At 59.4% G+C, this 18,702-nt stretch overlaps 2 protein-coding genes across 6 annotated transcripts in view; both read right to left on the bottom strand.

Moving 5' to 3' along the window:
• The window catches only part of USP48 (ubiquitin specific peptidase 48), a 32,622-nt gene extending 24,688 nt beyond the window's left edge, over positions 1-7,934 (bottom strand). For 4 of the 5 annotated variants that reach the window (XM_084300038.1, XM_084300042.1, XM_084300041.1 and 1 more), the window contains exons 1-9: positions 7,768-7,934; positions 7,359-7,479; positions 7,030-7,186; positions 6,078-6,205; positions 4,453-4,577; positions 3,772-3,880; positions 2,320-2,453; positions 2,004-2,086; positions 1,511-1,690 (exon numbers count right to left, since the gene is read on the bottom strand). In XM_084300038.1, coding sequence (XP_084156164.1) covers positions 1,511-1,690; positions 2,004-2,086; positions 2,320-2,453; positions 3,772-3,880; positions 4,453-4,577; positions 6,078-6,205; positions 7,030-7,186; positions 7,359-7,479; positions 7,768-7,901 — 1,171 coding nt within the window. In that variant the 5' untranslated portion in view covers positions 7,902-7,934. The remainder of the gene's footprint in view (positions 1-1,510; positions 1,691-2,003; positions 2,087-2,319; positions 2,454-3,771; positions 3,881-4,452; positions 4,578-6,077; positions 6,206-7,029; positions 7,187-7,358; positions 7,480-7,767) is intronic. The other variant, XM_084300040.1, reaches the window with a different exon arrangement.
• Positions 7,935-8,606: 672 nt separating this feature from the next.
• The window catches only part of HSPG2 (heparan sulfate proteoglycan 2), a gene marked incomplete at its 5' end in the record, with an annotated part of 35,112 nt that continues 25,016 nt past the window's right edge, over positions 8,607-18,702 (bottom strand). Inside the window, 25 exon segments of the mRNA XM_084300253.1 lie at positions 8,607-9,084; positions 9,919-10,022; positions 10,088-10,171; positions 10,247-10,308; positions 10,395-10,473; positions 11,027-11,102; positions 11,210-11,263; positions 11,351-11,473; positions 12,340-12,517; positions 12,602-12,834; positions 13,496-13,717; positions 14,274-14,372; positions 14,480-14,588; positions 14,670-14,779; positions 14,880-14,979; positions 15,051-15,195; positions 15,288-15,372; positions 15,471-15,488; positions 15,610-15,726; positions 15,817-15,964; positions 16,049-16,161; positions 16,242-16,508; positions 17,250-17,347; positions 17,428-17,614; positions 17,690-17,950. Coding sequence (XP_084156379.1) covers positions 8,921-9,084; positions 9,919-10,022; positions 10,088-10,171; positions 10,247-10,308; positions 10,395-10,473; positions 11,027-11,102; positions 11,210-11,263; positions 11,351-11,473; positions 12,340-12,517; positions 12,602-12,834; positions 13,496-13,717; positions 14,274-14,372; positions 14,480-14,588; positions 14,670-14,779; positions 14,880-14,979; positions 15,051-15,195; positions 15,288-15,372; positions 15,471-15,488; positions 15,610-15,726; positions 15,817-15,964; positions 16,049-16,161; positions 16,242-16,508; positions 17,250-17,347; positions 17,428-17,614; positions 17,690-17,950 — 3,236 coding nt within the window. The 3' untranslated portion in view covers positions 8,607-8,920.

The raw sequence follows: 18,702 nt of genomic DNA, 5'->3' as shown, positions 1-18,702 counted from the left end.
ATGACTCTCAAACTCCAGTTTTGCTTGGAGTTGGCAAATAACATCAGCACTTCAGAACTTTGTTTAGCATATTAAGGCTTCCAGCTTGCAGAGGCTTCTGAACATGCTTTACTTACATTCTTCGAGCAGCCTTGTGTTTCAGCAAGAATACTTTCTTGCAGTTAAGCATAAACCTTTACAGGATTAAGGCCACAGCAGTTTATTTGCATGTGATTTTTGATACTCTGGGTAACTCGTGAGGTTAGAAAGAAAAGGCTTAGAACCTTTTATTTATTCTCAGGGCTTATTTTCCTACCTTACACCACTAGATGTCTAGCCAGTTTCACAATTTGGTTGAAAGCTAGCGGTAGTCAAACATTAACAGGATGACAAAGCTGCTCCGGTGGCAGCCTGCATTTATGCATGTCGTGATGAAATTCAAGAAGGTGTTTGCTAGCGAGAGAGCTGAAAATAAAGTGGCATCATGCAGATGCGTGCATGGGAGGAAACAGGAAAGGCAGACTAACACCCCATGTCTGCTCAAGGGTGTGCTCAGGCTGATGTGGCTTTAAAACACTCTTAGGGAGCAAATAAGTCTGAGGGTGTCTTTTTCATTAAGCTGTTATTTAAAGATGCTTTAAAGAAAGGCAACATATCATAAAGTCAAATTATTGGTGCTGGAGACACAGCAAAGAACAAGTGGCATGGTGGATCAGTGTTTCTGGAAATGGGTTAGTTGCACTTTACGTGAAATTTCTGGCATTAACTTCCCCATTTCCCGACACCACAAAGTGTTCTGCACTGACGTGCGCTGAGGAACACTAAGCAACTGCAAAACCGAGCACTTAAGCTGTCAATTTAAAACTGATCCACTCCTATGTACTGCAGGCTGAGAAACCCACAGTCCTAAGCTCATCCTAAGCCCTCCAGCCAGCACAGGGATGTCAAGACCCTGTACTGCCCAGGTTATCTAAACCAGAACATCAGCATGAGGCAAGCTGGCAAGAACAAAAGACTGCAAAGGAAAAGTAAAAAGAGCTAACTAAAAAGGCAGTTTTGGCTTTCAAGAGATTATTGGGATCAAGATTTTTATGAAGACTCTTTACTGCCTCCTAAAGTAAAACACCTCATTAGAAATGAAAACATAACATGTTAGGGAAACTGAAAACAACCTCGTTATCTGCTCCTAAGCCTCCTCTGGCACACTGGCCAAGGAAGCGGCAGCTCGCCTGTTTCATCCTGATAGGCATCCTGGGTTATCAGCATGTTATCTGCCATGCGGCAGGCAAGAGAAATACTAGAGTAGAGGAAATGATCACGAGGTGTGCGTAAACACTCACACAGGGCTGAAATGAAGAAAATCTGGCTGCAATTAACAGAACTGCTGTTTCACACATTACTCTTAAGACGTGACAGCATGCGTAGGAGTACTTTTGTTTTTTAAGAGTATCAGGGCCTCCACATACTCAGCCTCTGTGGTTTTGGTGAAAAGAGTTATTTTAAAAGGGCACTCACAACTTAAAGGTTTTACCTAGATCTTCCTCAATTCCCAACTGCAGTTTCTTCCCCTCCATCTTTTCTATGTCTTCGTCATTAAACTTGTACCACTCGCCCGTCTGCGGATCCTTCACATGGGCGATGTAGTGCCCAGAGTACGCACTCACACCTCTGTGTATGAGGACAGCACTGAGTTCATATACATAGACACCACCTGAAAGGGAAATGGAAGTTATTTAGCTCTCTGGATGAAACAGACGTTTTCTTTCCTAGTACTTAAGTTTTTTGCATTTATTTTTTTTTAAGCATACGAAAACTGCACCTGAACTTTCATCTCTCCAAGACCCCTACACAGCTTTAGGTAGCTTCCACAGCCTGCTCAGATAGGTGGACACAGCTGTTACTTGAAACAAGGGCTTCATACAAGTCTTAGTGTAACTTTCCAGCAAAAACTGGATTCAGACAAGACCTCCTCTTGTCTGACAAGAGGCGGTGGATACCGTTAACAAACACAGCATGCAACTCACTCTTTTGCTCCATAAAAGGTTCCATGTCAAGCAGCTCAGAGAAGCCGATGTAGGTGTTCAGCTTTTTCTTATGGCCGGTTTGCCTGCACAAAGGCAAATGGCCAAGCTTCAGTTCAGGGGACAACGATAATTGTTCACATCTCACAGCAACTTCCCTCAAAACCCACCGAGCATCCCAAGAGAAGCTCATGCATGCACTCAATCTTCAATATCTCAAATCAATGCAGAAAGAGCAGAGCAGATGGCTTTCCAAAGAGCTTCCACGCAACCCAAGGCACTCCTGCTTTTACAGCACACGCTCCAGTGAGAGGCTTACCTGTCGAACACGAAACGCATCAGCTGCAGGTTGAGCGTGCACGGAAGACTTAGCAGCCTGATCTTCCTTGTGGCATTTTGCTTACTCTGACAAGTTTCACAAAAATAACGATTGTCCCCTTCTAATTTTTCTTCCTGACCAGGGGGCAGAAAGAAAGATCTTGAGAACAGGTTACCTCTGAAAAGTCAACCACTCCAACCGAGCTGCCCACTGGACTGAAAAGTATAGAAGTTATTTTAACCATTTCAGTCTCTACCCAGCTGCTTTCCAAAATAATCTCCAGGTTAAAAATTCACAGTTCTCTGGGCTAACAGGAATGCTTTACAGCACAGCCTGGTAGGGTGCTGTCACTTCAAGGAACATTTCAGCCTGCACTTAGCCCTGCTCCCAGTTCTCAGGCTGCTTACAGGACTGTCAAGTTCGCTCTCCACTTGACTGAAGTGCCTGGAGTTGGTTTCTACCATTAGGGTTAAGGAAAAAGAAAACAAATTGCCCTTTTACGAGATCACACGGACCGAGTTAACGTACAGCGGCATTTTAACCTGGGAACTACAATCCTCTTGTGCTTGGCAAAACAAACATCACCAGGGAAAAAGAAGAGTCTATGCAGATCCAGTGGCAGGATCAGGCCAGAGAACTACAACTGTGCTCAACAAGGTCACCCGCTGTTTCATTTGAAGGAAGACCAGACAAAGTTCACTGTGCCAGGGCAGAAGCAATGCAGCCTGTTAATGGGCATACACAAGCCTGTCTTTTTTCAGAGCAGACCTTCCAGGAGCAGAGCAACCGGTTTGCTGAGCACATCACTGAAGGCACTGCACAGCAGCCAGATGGCACCCCAGGTACGGTCACATTTCAGGTCAGTTCTGCCCTCAATGTTCTTAGTTGAATCCCCACCTTGAGCCTTTAACATGCCAGCAACTATAGATCTAGGCAAATTTTGAAGTCGAATTAAGAGCACTCGCAGCTGTTCCTGCAGCTATTCCGGGTCCTTGCTAGTATTTTTGAGAGCACATTTTAGAGCAGGGAATGTCTCCTGTTGCTATGCAGATGAGCACCAATATAGAAAACACAAAAAGCAGCCATTCTCCCAGTGCTATCCATGACAAAGCATGCCGGGACTTCTTGTCAGGCTTTGGGCACTTTTTCTCAACTTTCCGGGGAAAGCATTTTGACTAAATATGCGACTTCCAAGTGCTTTTTAAAGCTGTTCATGCGCATGTTGAACACTCCTGCTCAGAGCCACTCCTTGCTCCCTGACTTCTGAGTGCGTGACTCAGTCCTAATTTTCTGGGTCCACAGAAAAGCATTTCCTTTTGCATTCATCCCATTGACAGCACTGTTTGAGCTGCCCACTTCGATCCAATACCAACCTCAGAAGCTGTTAACTGAAGAAAGGAATTGAAACACCTTGCTAAGAAAAGCAGGACTCAAAAACCAACAAGTTTGTACCTTGAGAAACTCTGTTATACAGTCTGTCAACTGCTTGTGCCCTTGGATGTTTAACTCCAGCTCATAAAATTTAGACACAAGTTTGGACTCCCTGCCACACTGGTTGCAGCTAGGATGGAAAAAAAAAAAGAAAAAAGACAAAAATGCATGAGACAAGTTCACTGATTCATTAACTCCCCAATCATTAACTACTCCTTGAGCTATGTAACTAGGAGAAAAACATAAGTCAGAGCTACTATGGTACAGACATCTACAGAACGCTGTGCAAGATGGTGTGCACAGGATAACATCTACCTGGAAAAGGAGCACCTGCTTACAACTCTTATATACCATTCTCCATCAGGTGATTTTTGAGGTGAAATCCACAGCTCTGAGAACTCAGGAATGAATTGAGTACAACAACACCCAAGCACTCCATTTTCTGTCTCGAGGACTTAACGTTCCATTAGCTCACTCGCACATTTAATTAGTAAATTTTCATTAAAGGATTGAAAACATCTGGCAAACTACAACAACAACAACAGGCACACGGAATCTGGAAACCTAAAAACTGAAAACCTCTTGCACAACATTTCATGAGATTACCTGCCTGCTCCAGCTGTTAGAGATCTCGTCCCCTCAAATTCTTCTAAAATGTTTAAATATTTACAGAAAAGTTCTTCCCAAAGACCACATACTTACACTGTGACATACGCATACTCTCCACAGAACTGCTTTTGTACGATGTTTCGAACATCTGGATTTTTTTGTTTGGATAAAGTATCTTCCAGCAGTGACATGAACAGCTTTGAAAATTCCTGGGCATCCTAGAACAGAAAGCCAAGCCGGTTAACAATACCCCACAGCACAAAGTGCAATCACAGCCTCGCTGCTAATTTACTGCAAATTACACACAGCCCTACACACAGGCTGCACGGAGACTTTGGCGTGCACTGAATAGAAAAAGACCAGTCAGGAGAACTAAAGAAAAGAGGAATTTGCCTAAAAGGAGCACAAGGCCCCCAGCGTGAAACCACAGCATGAACGAAGCTGGCTCCCGGCCAGCAGCTTGGGGTGGTTTTGACTTCTGCCCCGCTGCTCGCAGGGTTCTGGATGGGAAATAGCGGCTTGTTAACCGCGTAAATCCCTTCACAACTCCACCTGGTGCATCGACAGCGGCTTCTGCTGCCCAGACGTGACAACACAGACCATTCCTCTGCCCTCATTTGATCACAGCTGCGTTCAACAGGTCTACACCACCTCAAAGAGCATGCAGAAGTAGCTTGCAGAGCATTAATCATCCTCTGCCACAGCACAGCCTGGTGGGAGAGTCAATCTCTCCAGCCTACCACTCCTGCACAGTTTTGTCCCATTAACACTCATTTTTCAAAACCTCGGCATGCCCCTGCTTGCACCATATGTGAGAAGGAAAAAAAATAGATAAAAAAAATGAGAAGCCGCTCTCTGACTTTGCCCCCTTCCTCCTGCAAGGCCCAGAATCTTCTCCACACGTTTCAGGGACTCCCTCTCCTCCGAGCACCCTGTTTTCCTTGCTCCTTCTCCCGTCCGGCCTTGGCACCAAAGCCCAACCTGTTCCCCTCTCACTGCCTGACAGTGCCTCTGCTGTTGCCCTGCAGCTCCTCTCTCCAGTTCCTACCATTGTCACAGCCCAGCAGGACACACTGCTGTCCTGTAACGTCACCGGTCGCTAACAACTGCTTCCTTCCCAAGGAACAAGGAGCGACTTTCCCCTCGCTTATCATCCTGAGGAAAGGCGGCCAAGCACTCCCACACTTCCTCCAGCTGCCCCCTCTTACTTCCCAAGCTGTATTTTCAGGCAGCGCCCTTGTCCTGAGCCCTCTTCAGCTTCTGTGACAGTCCTGCAGGAGCTGCCTGTGGCGCTCACCCTTCCCAAAACGTGCTTTCTCTGCCCTGCAGACTGCCAACAGCTTCTCCTCCTGCAGGAGCCCTCCAGGCCTCAGCCCCTACCTAAGTGCGCAGCACCAAGCCCTTCCCAGCGCTCCCCAGCCCCGGGAGGAGCAGCCCATAAAGGACCTGTCGAGAGAGCCTTGTGGCAGCTCCAGCTCCCACCCCACAGCCTGCTGTGCAGTGCTGTAGCTGATCAGGCGCTAACAGCACTCCTCCCCTTGCTGCCGGGCTCCTCCTGACCTCCCACCCAGGCAGGAAGGGCCCTGAGCACTGCTCCTCCCTTTGTGCTCGTACAAACAGAGCCGAGCACCAGGTCCCAGCTCAGAGGTGCTAAAACAACAAAAGGGTCGTTTCACACTTCTTTAGAAAAGGGAATTACAGGCCCAACTCAAGCCTACCTGCTGCTGTCCTGTATCCAAACCCAGCGCTTTGACGAACCCAGAAGGATCGATGTACCGTCTTTTGCTGTTCTGCAGCAAGGCGAACAAGTACTGGAGATGTTCACAAATGGTTTGAGGCTCATAGTCTGTAAAAAAAAAAAAAAAAAAAAAAAAAAGTTCAAGTTACAGCCAGATCTCGAGAGGAGAGAGACCTGTTCAAAGTAATTTGTTTGTTCTTTGTACAGATAAATTTAATGTCTAGAAATTACACTTTTTTCCTGTTTTGAATTATAGTTAGATTTGAAGTGGTTAATGTCAGCGATGACAGCTAAGTCCCAGTACAGGCCAAATATCCCACAGTGCCAAACATGAGCTGCTAGTCAACAGCTTCAGCAACATGCGCCAGTTACCACAGAGTAGCAGCTTCTTATTTGAAGCCAAACAGCAAGACGTTCTTTCCGAAGTACCATAAAACAGGACCAAAGAAATCAGGCAGCTCAGAACACACCTCCAGCGCCGCTCTACACAGAAGGTGTGGCACCAGAGCCCCTCGGGGACGTTGTGCAGGTGCTAGAAGTCTCAGCTGTACCCAGCACCTACACCCTTGCCCTCCTGTGGGACACAGCACAGCTCAGCCAGCCCCAGCCTGTGTGTTCCCATCCCAGCACCATCCCTAAGCTGGGAACCAGTCCAGCAAAGAACGAAACCAAAACAAGCTTTCAGCCAGATCAGATCACTTTGGTTTGAAGTAACTCAGGCAAAGGATGGCTTAGCTTGACTTGTTCCTAAAAGCTGGGTGAAGGACTCAAAAAGAGCAGCACAGAGGTTGTACGGGCAACGGTAGCACCAGCCATAGATTCCCACGACAACACTCTTCCAAAGCCAACACCTCCACGTAAGGTTTTAGGAGAAAAGGAGCAAATCCTCTGTTCGCAGCAGGGAGAGGCCACTGCGATGCGCTCCCACTGACCTTTGTCTTTTGGGACGCCCTCTCCAGCCGTGCGCTCGCTGCAGGTACTGGGACACAAGTAGAGGGCTTGCCGGAGCTCCAAGTTGAGAAACCACATCTGCAAGAAAGTGTTCACGTAGCACGTGGCGCCGAGGTTCGTTAAGCCCACGAACGCGTTCTAGCGTGAGAGAGAAAGCAACACTTGTCACTCGCCGCGGCCGAGGAGCGAGCGGGGGCCCGGCAGCCGGAGCACCGGGGAGACGCCGCACCCCGAGCTGCCGGGCCCGGGGGGGGGGCACACGGGGCGTCGCCTCCCCCTGTCCCCAGCTGGGCGCGGGGCCGCCCGTTACCTTCTTGCGGCGCTCGCAGTTGGGGTCGTCGATGTTGTGGAAGCTGTTCTCGTCGATCTCGCCCAGCCAGACGTGCTCCCCGATGCCCACCAGGCAGTTGGGGTTCCCCCGGCAGTTCCTCCTGCGGGACCGGCACCGGGCACAACCGTCAGCGGGCGGGGATGGGGCGGGGGGGGGGGGAGGGCGAGGAGGGGAGGGGGGGGGGGCACGGGGAGCGACAACCGGCACCGCCCGGCGCTACGGGGACAGCCCCGGCGCTGGGGGCCGCTGCCATCAACCGCCGGGGGGCTGGGGGGGGCTCGGGGCCGCGGGACGGGTGGGGGAGGAGGAGGAGGAGGAGGAGGGGGAGGAGGGTGGCGGAGGAAGGCCGGAGGGGCCGCCCGCCCACCCCGGGGCCCCGCGGCGGTACCGGCAGGCGCCGCGCTGGCAGGGCTCCAGCCCGACGCGGTAGGCCGCCTCGATGTGCTCCTGCGCCACCGCCTCGGGCGGCACCGTCTCCGTCCAGCGCCAGGCCGCCTTCTCCAGCTGCAGCCGCGGCGCCATCGCCGCCGCCGCCGCCCCCGGCCCGGCCCCGGCCCCGGCCCCGGCCCCGGCCCCTCCCTCCCGCCGCTGCCGCCGCCGCCGCCGCCGTCACGGCCGGTGACGTCACGCGCGCGCCGCGCTGATGCCCGCGGGCGCGAGGCGCTGACGGCGGCCGCGCGCCGCGAGACGCGGGGGGGGGCGGGGCCGGCGCGGGGGCCTGCCGCGCGGCCGCCATTACGCGGCGGGTGGGGGGGCGGCGGCGGCAGGGCCCGCGTCTGTGCCCGCACGGCCCCGCCCCCTGTACCCAGCCCCTCAGCGCCCCCAGCCGTGACCCCCGAGCCCCTCCACGCACCCCACGGCAGCCCCCCCCCGCACCCCGGTCCTCCCCGGACCCCCTCAGACCCCTGCGGCACCCCATAGCACCCGGGTGCCCCCCCAAGCGCCCACAGTCCCCCCCAAAGCACCTGTGCCCCCCCACACCACACCAAAGCACATGTCCCCCACCACATCCACCCCAAGGAACCTGCCCCCCAGACCTTGCCAGACCCCTACCCCCCCCAAAGCACCTGTGTGTCCCCCCCGCACCACCCCAAAGCACCTCCCCCCCCCAGACCCCAAATATCTCCACACCACCCCTAAAGCACCAACCCCCCCCCCCCCAAACCCCGTGCCCACCCCTCCGTGCCCCCCGTCCCCAGGCGCAGTCCCCCCAGACACACTCGGGCACTCGTTCTCTCTCCTTTAATGGGTGTCCCAGCGCGGGGGGCCGGGGGGGGCCCGGTGCCCCCTCCAGCGCCCAGGATTGTCCCTTGCGCCCCCCACCCCGGTGCCACCCCAGGAGGCACCCGGGCGGCCCGGCCGCCCCAGCACGGCTTGGGGCGAGGGGGGGGTGTAAACATTTTTGTGGGGTCCCGGCCCCCCCCAGAGCCATCCCGGGGCAGCGAAGCACCGTTTCCTCGTGGCTTTTTGGAAAATAATAATAATAATAATAATAAATCCGACAAAACTCGCTCTCCCCGAGCCTCTGGGGGGCGGGGGGGCTATGAGGGGCAGGGGGCGGCGGGGGAGCCCCCCACCGCGCCGTGCCGCAGGTCGATGGGGTGCGGGGGGATCCCTGCAGACGCCAGCAGCAGCCCCCGCACGCAGCCCGTCACTCCGGTGAGGAACTTGCCGGCCGTGAGGCTGCGGGGGTCCGGGGCACCGCCTGCGGGATGGGGCCGCGGGGGCACATGTGGGTGGGGGGATGTGGGGCGCACCGCTGCGCTCGCACGGCGTCACATCACGGGTTCCCATCCCGTGCCCCACACCATGTCCCCTTCCTGCCCCGTGCCTCATCTCGTGCCACACCGTGTGTCCTGTCTTGTATCCAGTCCACGTCCTGTCCCGTGTCCCATCCCATGCCCCCATTTTCCCACAAGGTGTCCCATCCCGTCCTGGGTCCCAGTGCCATGTCCCAAGTCCCACCGTGTGTCCCATTCCGTGTCCCACCCTGTGTCTGCCACACACCCCATTCTGTACCCACCCCATGTCCCATTATGTCCCATCCCAAATCCTGTCCTGTGTCCTGTGCTCCCTCCCATCCAATGTCCCATCCTATGTCTGCCTGTGCCCTGTCCCATGTCCCGTGTCCCACTCCAGGCCCTGTCCCATCCCGTGTCCCACCCCATGCCCCATCCTGTGCCACATCACCTGTCCCAACCTGCATCCAATCTGTGTTCCATCTTGTGCCCTTTCCCATGTCCTACCATCTCCCATCCTCTGCTGTCCCATGTCCTGTCCCACCCTGTGTTCCACCCCATCTCCCATCCCATGCCCCACCCCACATCCCACCCCGTGTCCCGACCCATCTCCCATCCCACATGCCACCCCGTGTCCCATCCCATGTCCCATCCTGTGCCCTGTTCCACATCCAGCCCCGTGTCCTGTTCCATCTCCCACCCCACGCCCCATCCTATGTCCCATTCCCTGTCCCTGTGTCCTCCTGTCCTCTGACCCGCCATGCCCCATCCCCGTGTCCCCCCATCCCGTGTCCCCATACCGATGTAGATGCTGCCCTGGGTGTTGGCCATGACATTGGCTCCTGGTGACTTCCCGTGCACCGGCTCCTCACCATCCACCTGCAGCCACCCGCGCTGGCCCTGCCTGTGGGGAGCCATCAGCACCCGACCCCCCAGCCCTCCCCACCCCCCCAAGTCCCCGGCCCCCACCTCGCCGCTGTCACCCGGTGCCACTCGCCGTCATTGACGGGGTCCTCGGAGACGATGACGGCCTCGCCGCTGCCCAGCTGGTAGCTGCAGGGAACAGGGGCTGAGCAGGGGGACGCGCGGTGGCACAGGGTCCCTGGGGACACGCGGGTCCCCGCTCACCTGAACACCAGGTGCCCGTCCTTCAAGCCGAGCCCCACGAAGTCTTTGGCTTTGCCGTTCTCCTGCGGGTACGAGGGGGCGGTGAGCGCGGTGGGGATGTCCCCATCTCCTCCCCGGGGGGGCGTCCCAGCCATGTCCCCCTGCTCACCGCCCCGTGCCACAGCAGCAGCCCGTCGGCGCTGTCCGTCCGCAGCTCCAGCTCGATCGCCTCCTGCGCGTCAGGCAGGCTGTAACGAGACGGGGCCGGCCGTGGGTGCAGTGCCCGGGGAGGGCACAACGCCACGGGTGCAAGAGTGCAACGGGTGCCACGATGCAACGGGTGCGAGGATGCAACAACGCAGGGGGTACAGGACTGCAGTGGGTGCAACGATGCAATGAGTTCAAGAGTGCAATGGGTGCAACAATGCAGTGGGTGCAACAACGCAATGGGTGCAATGATGCAATGGATTTAAGAGTGCAATGGGTGCAACAATGCAATGGGAAAAATGATGTGATGGGTGCAACAATGCAATGGCTGCAAGCATGCAACGATTGCAAAAGAGTACAATGGGTGAGATGATGCAATGGGTGCAATGATGCAATAGCTGCAACAATTCAATGGATACAACACAGCAGGAAGAGTGCCAAGTCCTGCTGGGTGCAGTGCTGCAGGAAGGTGTGCAATGCTGCAGCAGGTGCAAAATTGTGGTGGGCACAACGTTGCATGGGTGCAATGCTTCAGCGGGTGCAATGCCACGGGCAGGGTGCAGCACCCCAGGCCTTGTCCCCAAAACCACTCACCCGCGGGGGAAGAGGTGGCCGGGCAGGGCCAGGTAGGAGCCGTCACGGAAAGCGGCACTGAACTGCCCAGGGGCATCTGTGGGGAGATGGGGTGAGAGGGCACCACTGAGCATCCCCGCACCAGCATCGGTTTTGGGTTCAGAAAGGGGGAAAATGGGTGCACGGCACCCCTGGGGACCATACCACCGCCCCCGCTGCCTTCCTGCCAGTCCCGGTCCAGCTCTGACAGCGCCGTGCCTGCAGGCGAGAGGGTGATGGGGACAGGTGGCATGTTCCCATGTGTCCCCACATGTCCCCCGTACCTCCCCATGTCCCCACACTCACTGTGCTGGCAGTAGGGGCCGGTGTAGCCCTCAGGGCAGATGCAGGCATTGCCTTTGCAGGTGCCTCCATGCAGGCAGGGGTTGTGCTGCAGGCACCGGTCCTCCGCCCGCTCGCAGAGCTGCCCTGGGGACACAGCGGGTGGCACGGGGTGACACAGGCACACGGGGGTGGCTGAGCACCTCCTGCACTCGCTTGCCCTCCTCTGTTCAATACCCCAGGGTGATCCCTTGCACACACAGTGCTCACGCACACATGTAGCAAACAAGCACATGCAGAGTGCACGTGTGCATGCATACACACAGCACACACTCATGCACACAACGCACATAACTGCACACACACACTCAGTGTAATGCATGCGTGCACAGCAGATGCACACACATGCAGTGCACCCTCATGCAAACACATGCACAGCACACATCCATGCATATCAAATGCACATCCACACATCACATCATGCATGCAAAGAGCACACACACTCAGCACATGCAGATGCTCACAGCACGCACTGCACAAACATGCGTACAGATGCACACACTTGCAAACTGCACGCACATGCACACAGTGCATACGTGCATATTACATGCAGAGCAGATGCACAGTGCACACGCTTGCAAAGCACACTCACAGCACACATATGCAGTGTACACGTGCATAGCACAGTGCACTCAAACACAGTGCACACATGCACACAGTGTATATGCAGGCACGGCACATGCCTACACAGCACACAAACATGCACAGTGCACAAGTGCAGCACACACAGCTTACATGCACACACTCCAGATGCACACAGCACACGCATGCAAACTCCACACACACAAACACAGCAGATGCATGCAGCACAGCATGGCACACACACGCACGTGCTGTGCACACCCAGATGCACAGAGCACATGCCTGCAACCAGCAGGTGCACACACACACGTTGCTCCTACCACGCACCCCTTGAGCACCCCGAAACCGCCCAAACTCCTCCCCACGCTCACCGCTGAAGCCGGGGGGGCAGAGGCAGCGGAAGGGGGGGCTGCCGTCAGGCAGGGGCAGGCAGCGGCCCCCGTGCAGGCAGGGTGCATGCAGGCAGGGCGAGCTCTGCCCGCACTGCCCCACGCCCCGGCTCCGCAGGAAGCTGTAGGACAAATCCACCTTCTTCCCATTGATGGAGACCTGCACAGGACAGGGGGAAGAGGGGGTTAACCTGTGTCTCCCCCCCTCCATGTACAGGGTGTGTGGAGGGGGGCCGGGACTCACCTCGCCGATGCAGCCCTGGAAGGAGGCGTTGGTGGGGGGCTGCAGGGGGGGCTCCACACCCCCCAGGTAGAGCGGGGAGCGCAGGTTGAGCCCCTGGCTCTTGCCGGGTGAGGAGCGCTGCACCGGGGCGCCGCCGTCCACCACCAGCGTCCCGTCCTTGTGCACCCGCTCAGCCATCACCCGGTGCCAGCGTCCCAACGCCACTGGCTCGGCACTCCGCAGCACCGCCGGGCCTGTGACACCACACGCTGGCACCGTGGCTCGGCCCTGCTGCCACCCGCTCGGGGTAGAGGGGATGGGGATGGGGATGGCAGGGAGATCTGGGGGTGCCTGGGGACCCTGGCAGTGCTTGGAGACCCAGAGCGATGTCCTGGGTGATGCCAGGGAACTGCAGGGATGTTTGGGCACCCCAGGGATGCTTGGGGACCCAATGGATACGCTGGGTGATGCCAAGGGACCCTGGTGATGCTTGGGGACCCCAGTGGTGCCAGGACACCCCGGTGACACCAGGGAACCCCACTGATTCCCAGGGATGTTGGCAGCACCTGAAGACCAAAGTGATGCCAGGGGACCCCAGCAGTGCCAGGGGCTTGCTTGGGGACACTGGCAGTGCCAGGGGACCCAGGAGATGGCAGGGAACCCCGGTGATATGATGCTAGGGGACACCAGATGACACCAAGGAACCCCCGTGATGCTAGGGCTCCCTGGTGACATTTGGGGATCTCGGTGATGCCCCAGGAACCCTGGCAGCACCTAGGGACCCCAGTTACACCAGGGGAACCCCAGCGATGCCCAGGAGACCGTGGCAGCACCCGGGGACCAAAGTGATGCCTGGCCACCCCAGTAATGCCCAGGACCCCTCTGGTGACACCCAGTCGGGCCGTGCCAGCCTACCTGAGCCCAGCTCGTAGCGGAACTCGAGGTGGCCGCCGACCATGGCGAGGGCGACGAAGTCCTCGACGGGGGCGGCTTTGCCAGCGCTGAAGAGCAGCAGCCCGTCGGGCGCCCGCGGCAGGAACTCGGCCTCCACCCGCAGCTCGTGGTGCACGTTGGTGAGGGGCGGGTACGACACGAAGGCACCCGCCCCGCCGAAGGACGGCACGCTCACCGCCTCGCCTGCGGCACCGCGCCTCAGCACCCGGCCAGTGGGGCCCGAGACCCCGGCCCCATCGTCCCCATTGTCCCCATCTCCCCGTGGTGGTCCCCAATGCCCCATCCCCGTCATTCCCATCTCCTCAGGGCAGTCCCCAGCCCCAAGCCTGTGTCCCTGGGGTGGTCCCCACTGCTCCATCCCCATCGCATCCACGATGCCCACCTCCCCAGGTGGTTCCTAGTCCCCTGTCCCCACACTGCCTGTGTCCCCTCGTGCCCATCTCCCCACTGTGGTACCCAGCCCTGTGCCCATGTCCCCAGGGTGATCCCCATCCCCATACTTGTGTCCCTACGGTGATCCCCACCCCGACACCCATGTCCCCATGCCCATGTCCCCACTGTCATCCCATCCCTACACTCGTGTCCCCCATGTCCATGTCCCTGGGGTTGTCCCCACCCCCGTGCCCCTGTCCCCAGAGTGGTCCCATCCCCATACCCACATCTCCAGCGTTGTCCCCACCCCCGTGCCCCTGTCCCCAGAGGGCTCCCAGCCCCATGCCCTGTCCCCAGCCGTGCTCACCTTCGGTGCACCTCTCCCCAGACTTGCCCAGGTGGCAGCGGCAGCTGTAGCCCTGCCCGTCCGGCCGGTTGATGCAGGTGGCATCAGGTCCGCACGCCTCTGCCCAGGGAGGGGACAGAGATGGGTGGTGAGCGCCGGGGGGGGGGGGGGGGCAGCATCCAGGCAGGGAGGGCAGCGGGTGATGTCCCCGCAGGGCGGGCACCCACCTGGGTGGCAGTGCAGTGCCTGCGAGTACTCGCAGTTGCTGCCGGTGAAGCCGTGGGGACAGCGGCAGACGTAGGTGCTGCTCTCGGCGTCCTCGCAGATGCCGCCGTTCTGGGGAGGGGGGACACGGATGAGCAGCGGGGATGGGATGGGAGGGGGAGGACGGTGCACGTGTGTCCCCCCCAGCCTCACCTGGCAGGGCTGGTCCTGGCACGTGGGGCAGTTGCCGACGCCGTGCGCCTGCAGGTCCAGCTCCCCGAACGCCACCTCCTCGTTCTGGATGCGGAGCTGCCGCACGCAGCCTGTGGGACATGGCGGTGTTGGGGGGGTGGGAAACACGCTCAGCCCCCCCAACCCACTGCTCAGGCCCCCCAACCCCATGCCCCCCAGCCCGCCGCTCACCCACGAAGCCTTGGCTGAGCCCCGTCTTGGCCACAGCAGCATAATCGGGGTACCCGCCGAGGTACAGCTCCTCATTCAGGTCCAGCCCCTGGAACTTGCCCTGCGGGCACAGGTGGGTGGGCATGGCTGCCCCCAGGCCACCCCCCCCCGGTCCCCCTGTCCCCCCCTTACCTGCGAGGTCCCGTTGACCGGGGAGAGCCCGTCCACCACCAGCGAGCCCCGGGTGAGGTTGCGGAAGAGGCGCACGGTGTGGTACTCGCCCAGGCGCAGCGGCGTCGGGTGCCGGATGGTGGCCATGCCCGAGCCGGCGTCAAACCTGCGTTTGTGGGATGAGGTGGGGATGCATGGGGTGAGGATGGGGGTGCTGCCCCCCTCCACCCGTGGGTGCCCCCCCCCCCGTGCACTCACCGGAACTCAGGGCGCCCGCCCACCAGCCCGAAGGAGATGAAGTCGGCGCCGCTGCTCCTGCGCTGCCCGTTGTAGAGGAGCATCCCTGCAGGGAGGCAGCGGGTCAGCCCGGCCGCAGGGCACGGGGACCCCAAAACACCCCGGGGAGGGGGGAACGCAGAGGTCCCCGGGGTGGGTGCTCACCTGAGTACAGAATGAGAGCTAAAGGAAGGAGAGAGATGGAAAGGCGGACGGACAGACGGAGGAGGAGAGAGAAGGGGTGAGAGAAGGCCGGCGCAGCGCGGCGGGGCTGGGAGGGCCGGGGGGCCCCCGCAGCGCTCACCATCGGCGGCGTCGGGCCGGAAGGTGATCTGGATCTCGAACATCTTGTAGGCGTCCTTGATGGTGGGCAGCGGCAGGAAGGAGCGGGGTGTCTGTGTGAAGTAGGGCACCAGGTGCTCTGCGGGGACACCAGGGGTCAGCCGGGCTGGGGACACGGCCACCCCTCTACCCTCCCCACCAGCCTGTCCTTCCATCCATCTGTGCTCACCTCGGACTTTCAGCACGTAGAAAGCCTTCTCCTGGCCGCGGCGGTTGGTGGCGGCACAGGCGTAGACGCCGGCGTCCTCGGGACGCACGGCCGGCAGCGTGAGCGCCGTGCCCTCCACCCGCGCGCCTGCCGGCAGCTCCCCCTCCAGCTGCGGGGACACCGGGGGGGGGTCAGCACCCATGGGGGTCAGCACCGACGGAGGTCACCGCCCTGTCCCCACGTCCCCGCTCACCTTGCTCCAGCTGATCTCTGGCACGGGGAAGCCGGATGCCAAGCAGGGCAGAACGGCCACCGAGCCCGCTGAGACCTCCTTCACCTCTGGCTGCCCGGCGATGTGGGGGGCAGCTGGAGACAGACGAAGTTGTCACCCCCCTGAACCAGGGTGGGGGACACCCTCCCCGCTCCGCATCCCCGTCTGCCCTCACCCTGCACGTGGAGGATAACATGGGACTGGACGGTGCCCACGGCGTTGGTGGCGGTGCAGCGGTACTGCCCCGCGTCCGCCCTCTCCACCCGCTCGATGGTCAGGGTGCCGGCACGAACCAGCACCCCCGGCCGGATGCGGCCCCCCACTTTGCTCCAGGTGACATGGGGCTGGGGGTCACCCAGCCCCAGGCACTCCAGCTCCACTGCCGTGCCCGCCAGCACTGTCTGCACTGCCGTCCGGATGTTGATCAGGGCCCTGGGCAGAGCTAGGGGAGGGGAAGTGGAGTTTTGGTGTGCCCCTGGGCACAGGGAGGTACCACGGGTGGAGAGAGAGATGTGGTGAAGTGGGGAGCCCGTGGACTGGGGAGATGGGGGGTTTTGGGGTGCCCATGGATATGGGGAGATGGGGAGGTAGCAGTGTGCCTGCGAGCATGGGGAGAAATAGGGGGCATTGGGGTGCCCATGGATACGGGGAACAAGGAGAGGTCCCAAGGTGCCCATGGATGTGGGGGGATGTGGGGGACTCTGGGGTGCATGAGGGCACAGGGAGAGATTGGAGGCACTGGGGGTGCTAAGGGGAATGGGAAGAAGTATGTGGGCATCAGGGTGACCGTGGGTGTGGGAAGAAATAGGGGGTACTGGGGTGCCTGTGGGCATGCAGGGATGGGGGAGCCAGGTGCTGAGGTGCACGGGGAGAGATTGGAGGGTGCCAGGGCGGCCAGGTGTATGGGGGTGATTGGGGTAGGGGGGTGCCTGTGGGGAGAAATCAAGGGGGTACCAAGGGGCATGGGGAGAGATTGGGGGATACAGGGAGCCTGTGAGCATGGGGGAACGGGGTCAGCAGGTGCCTGTGGGTTTGGGGAGATGGGGGGCACTGGGGTACGTGAGGGTGGGGTCAGCAGATGCCTGCAGGCAGAGGGCTTGGGGGTAGTAGGGTGCCGGTGCTCACGGGGACAGGTCGGTGGGTGCCTGTGCTGACAGCCCCGGCGCGCGGGTGCCACTCTTACCCTGGACGGTGAGGGTGGCCCTGTCCTCTGCCTGCCCGCCCGGCGCGCTGGCCCGGCACACGTACACCCCCTGCGCCCCCCGCGCCAGCTCTGGGATCCTGCAGGGACACCGGGGGGCACAGGTGTGGGACCCGTGGGGCGCAGGCAAGCGGCTGGCGCCGCCCCGTGCCCCTCTTACCGCAGCACCCCGTCCCGCACGCTGTGGCTGGGGGGCAGCTCCCCGCCGTCCTTCAGCCACTCCAGGCGCGCCCGCGGGTCCCCTGAGACGGTGCAGGCGAACTCGGCCATGCCGCCCACCCCCTTCACCAGGCTCGCCGGCGTCACCCGCACGGCCAGGGGACCGCCACCACCAGCGCCACCGTCACCTGCGTGGGACATAGAAGTGTCACCATGTGGCGCGAGCATCTCTGGCACGGCACAGGGCACCCCGGGGTGCTCACCGTGGACAACAACGCGGGCGAAGGTCTCGGCGGTGCCCACGCGGTTGGTGACGAGGCAGCGGTAGGTGCCGGCATCAGCGGGCAGCACGGGGATGATGCGCAGGAGGCCGGCGCGGGGCACGGCACGGGGTGACAGGCTGCCGTTGAGCTTGTCCCAGGTGTAGAGCAGCGGCGGGGTGCCGTGGGCCAGGCACTGCAGCTGCACTGCATCGCCCGCGTGCACCGTGCTGTCCTCCGGCAGGCTTGTGGCGTACGGCGGCGCTGCGGGGATGGATGGAGAGGTCAGCACCTGGCAGCACGCGGTGAGGTAGTGATGGGGCAAGGAGGGCGACGATGGGGCAAGGAGGGGGGCAATGGGAGGGCTTGGCTAGAGGTGTGCTGGGGTGGGTGAGAGGTGGACCAGACCGCAAGGAAGGGCTGGATGGAGGCGTGTGAGCAGAAATGGACGTGCAGAGGGAGGAGTGCTGGGATATAACCAAGGAGATGGGATGGATGCAGGAACGTGAGCAGAAATAGCAACAGACGTGCACAGGAATGGGTGGATTGGCGAGGAAGGGATGGAAGGAGGGGTGTGGGTGAAGATGGACATGCACAAGAATGAGTGCTGGGATGGACACGTGATGGATGCACGGGATGGATGGAGTGGGAGCTGAGATGGAGAGCTGGGGTTGTGCACAAGGACAGACAGGTGAAGAAAGCTGGAGAAGGGATGGATGGAGAAGTGAGAGCAGCAACAGAGAGAGGTGCGCAGAGGTGAGAGCTGGGATGGATGAGCAAGAACCAGATCCATAGACGGACAGTTGAAGTCTGTGAGGAGATGGAGGGAGGGATGTGAGCCAGGATGGATGAGTGGTGGATGGATACACCAGGAAGGGATGAACGGAGTGTGAGCTGAGATGGCTGCGTGCAACAGATGGATCCATGAACAGGGGATGGATGGGGAGGGGAGCGAGCAGAGGTGGAGAGGTCAATGTGCACAGAGATGGGCACATCTGGGAAGGGATGGATGAAGG

The sequence above is a fragment of the Netta rufina genome, assembly GCF_964035555.1.
Source record: "Netta rufina genome assembly, chromosome: 22".
Lineage (NCBI taxonomy): Eukaryota > Metazoa > Chordata > Aves > Anseriformes > Anatidae > Netta > Netta rufina.
The sequence above is the reverse complement of the archived record's forward strand: the minus strand, read 5'-3'. Positions and strand labels throughout refer to the sequence as shown.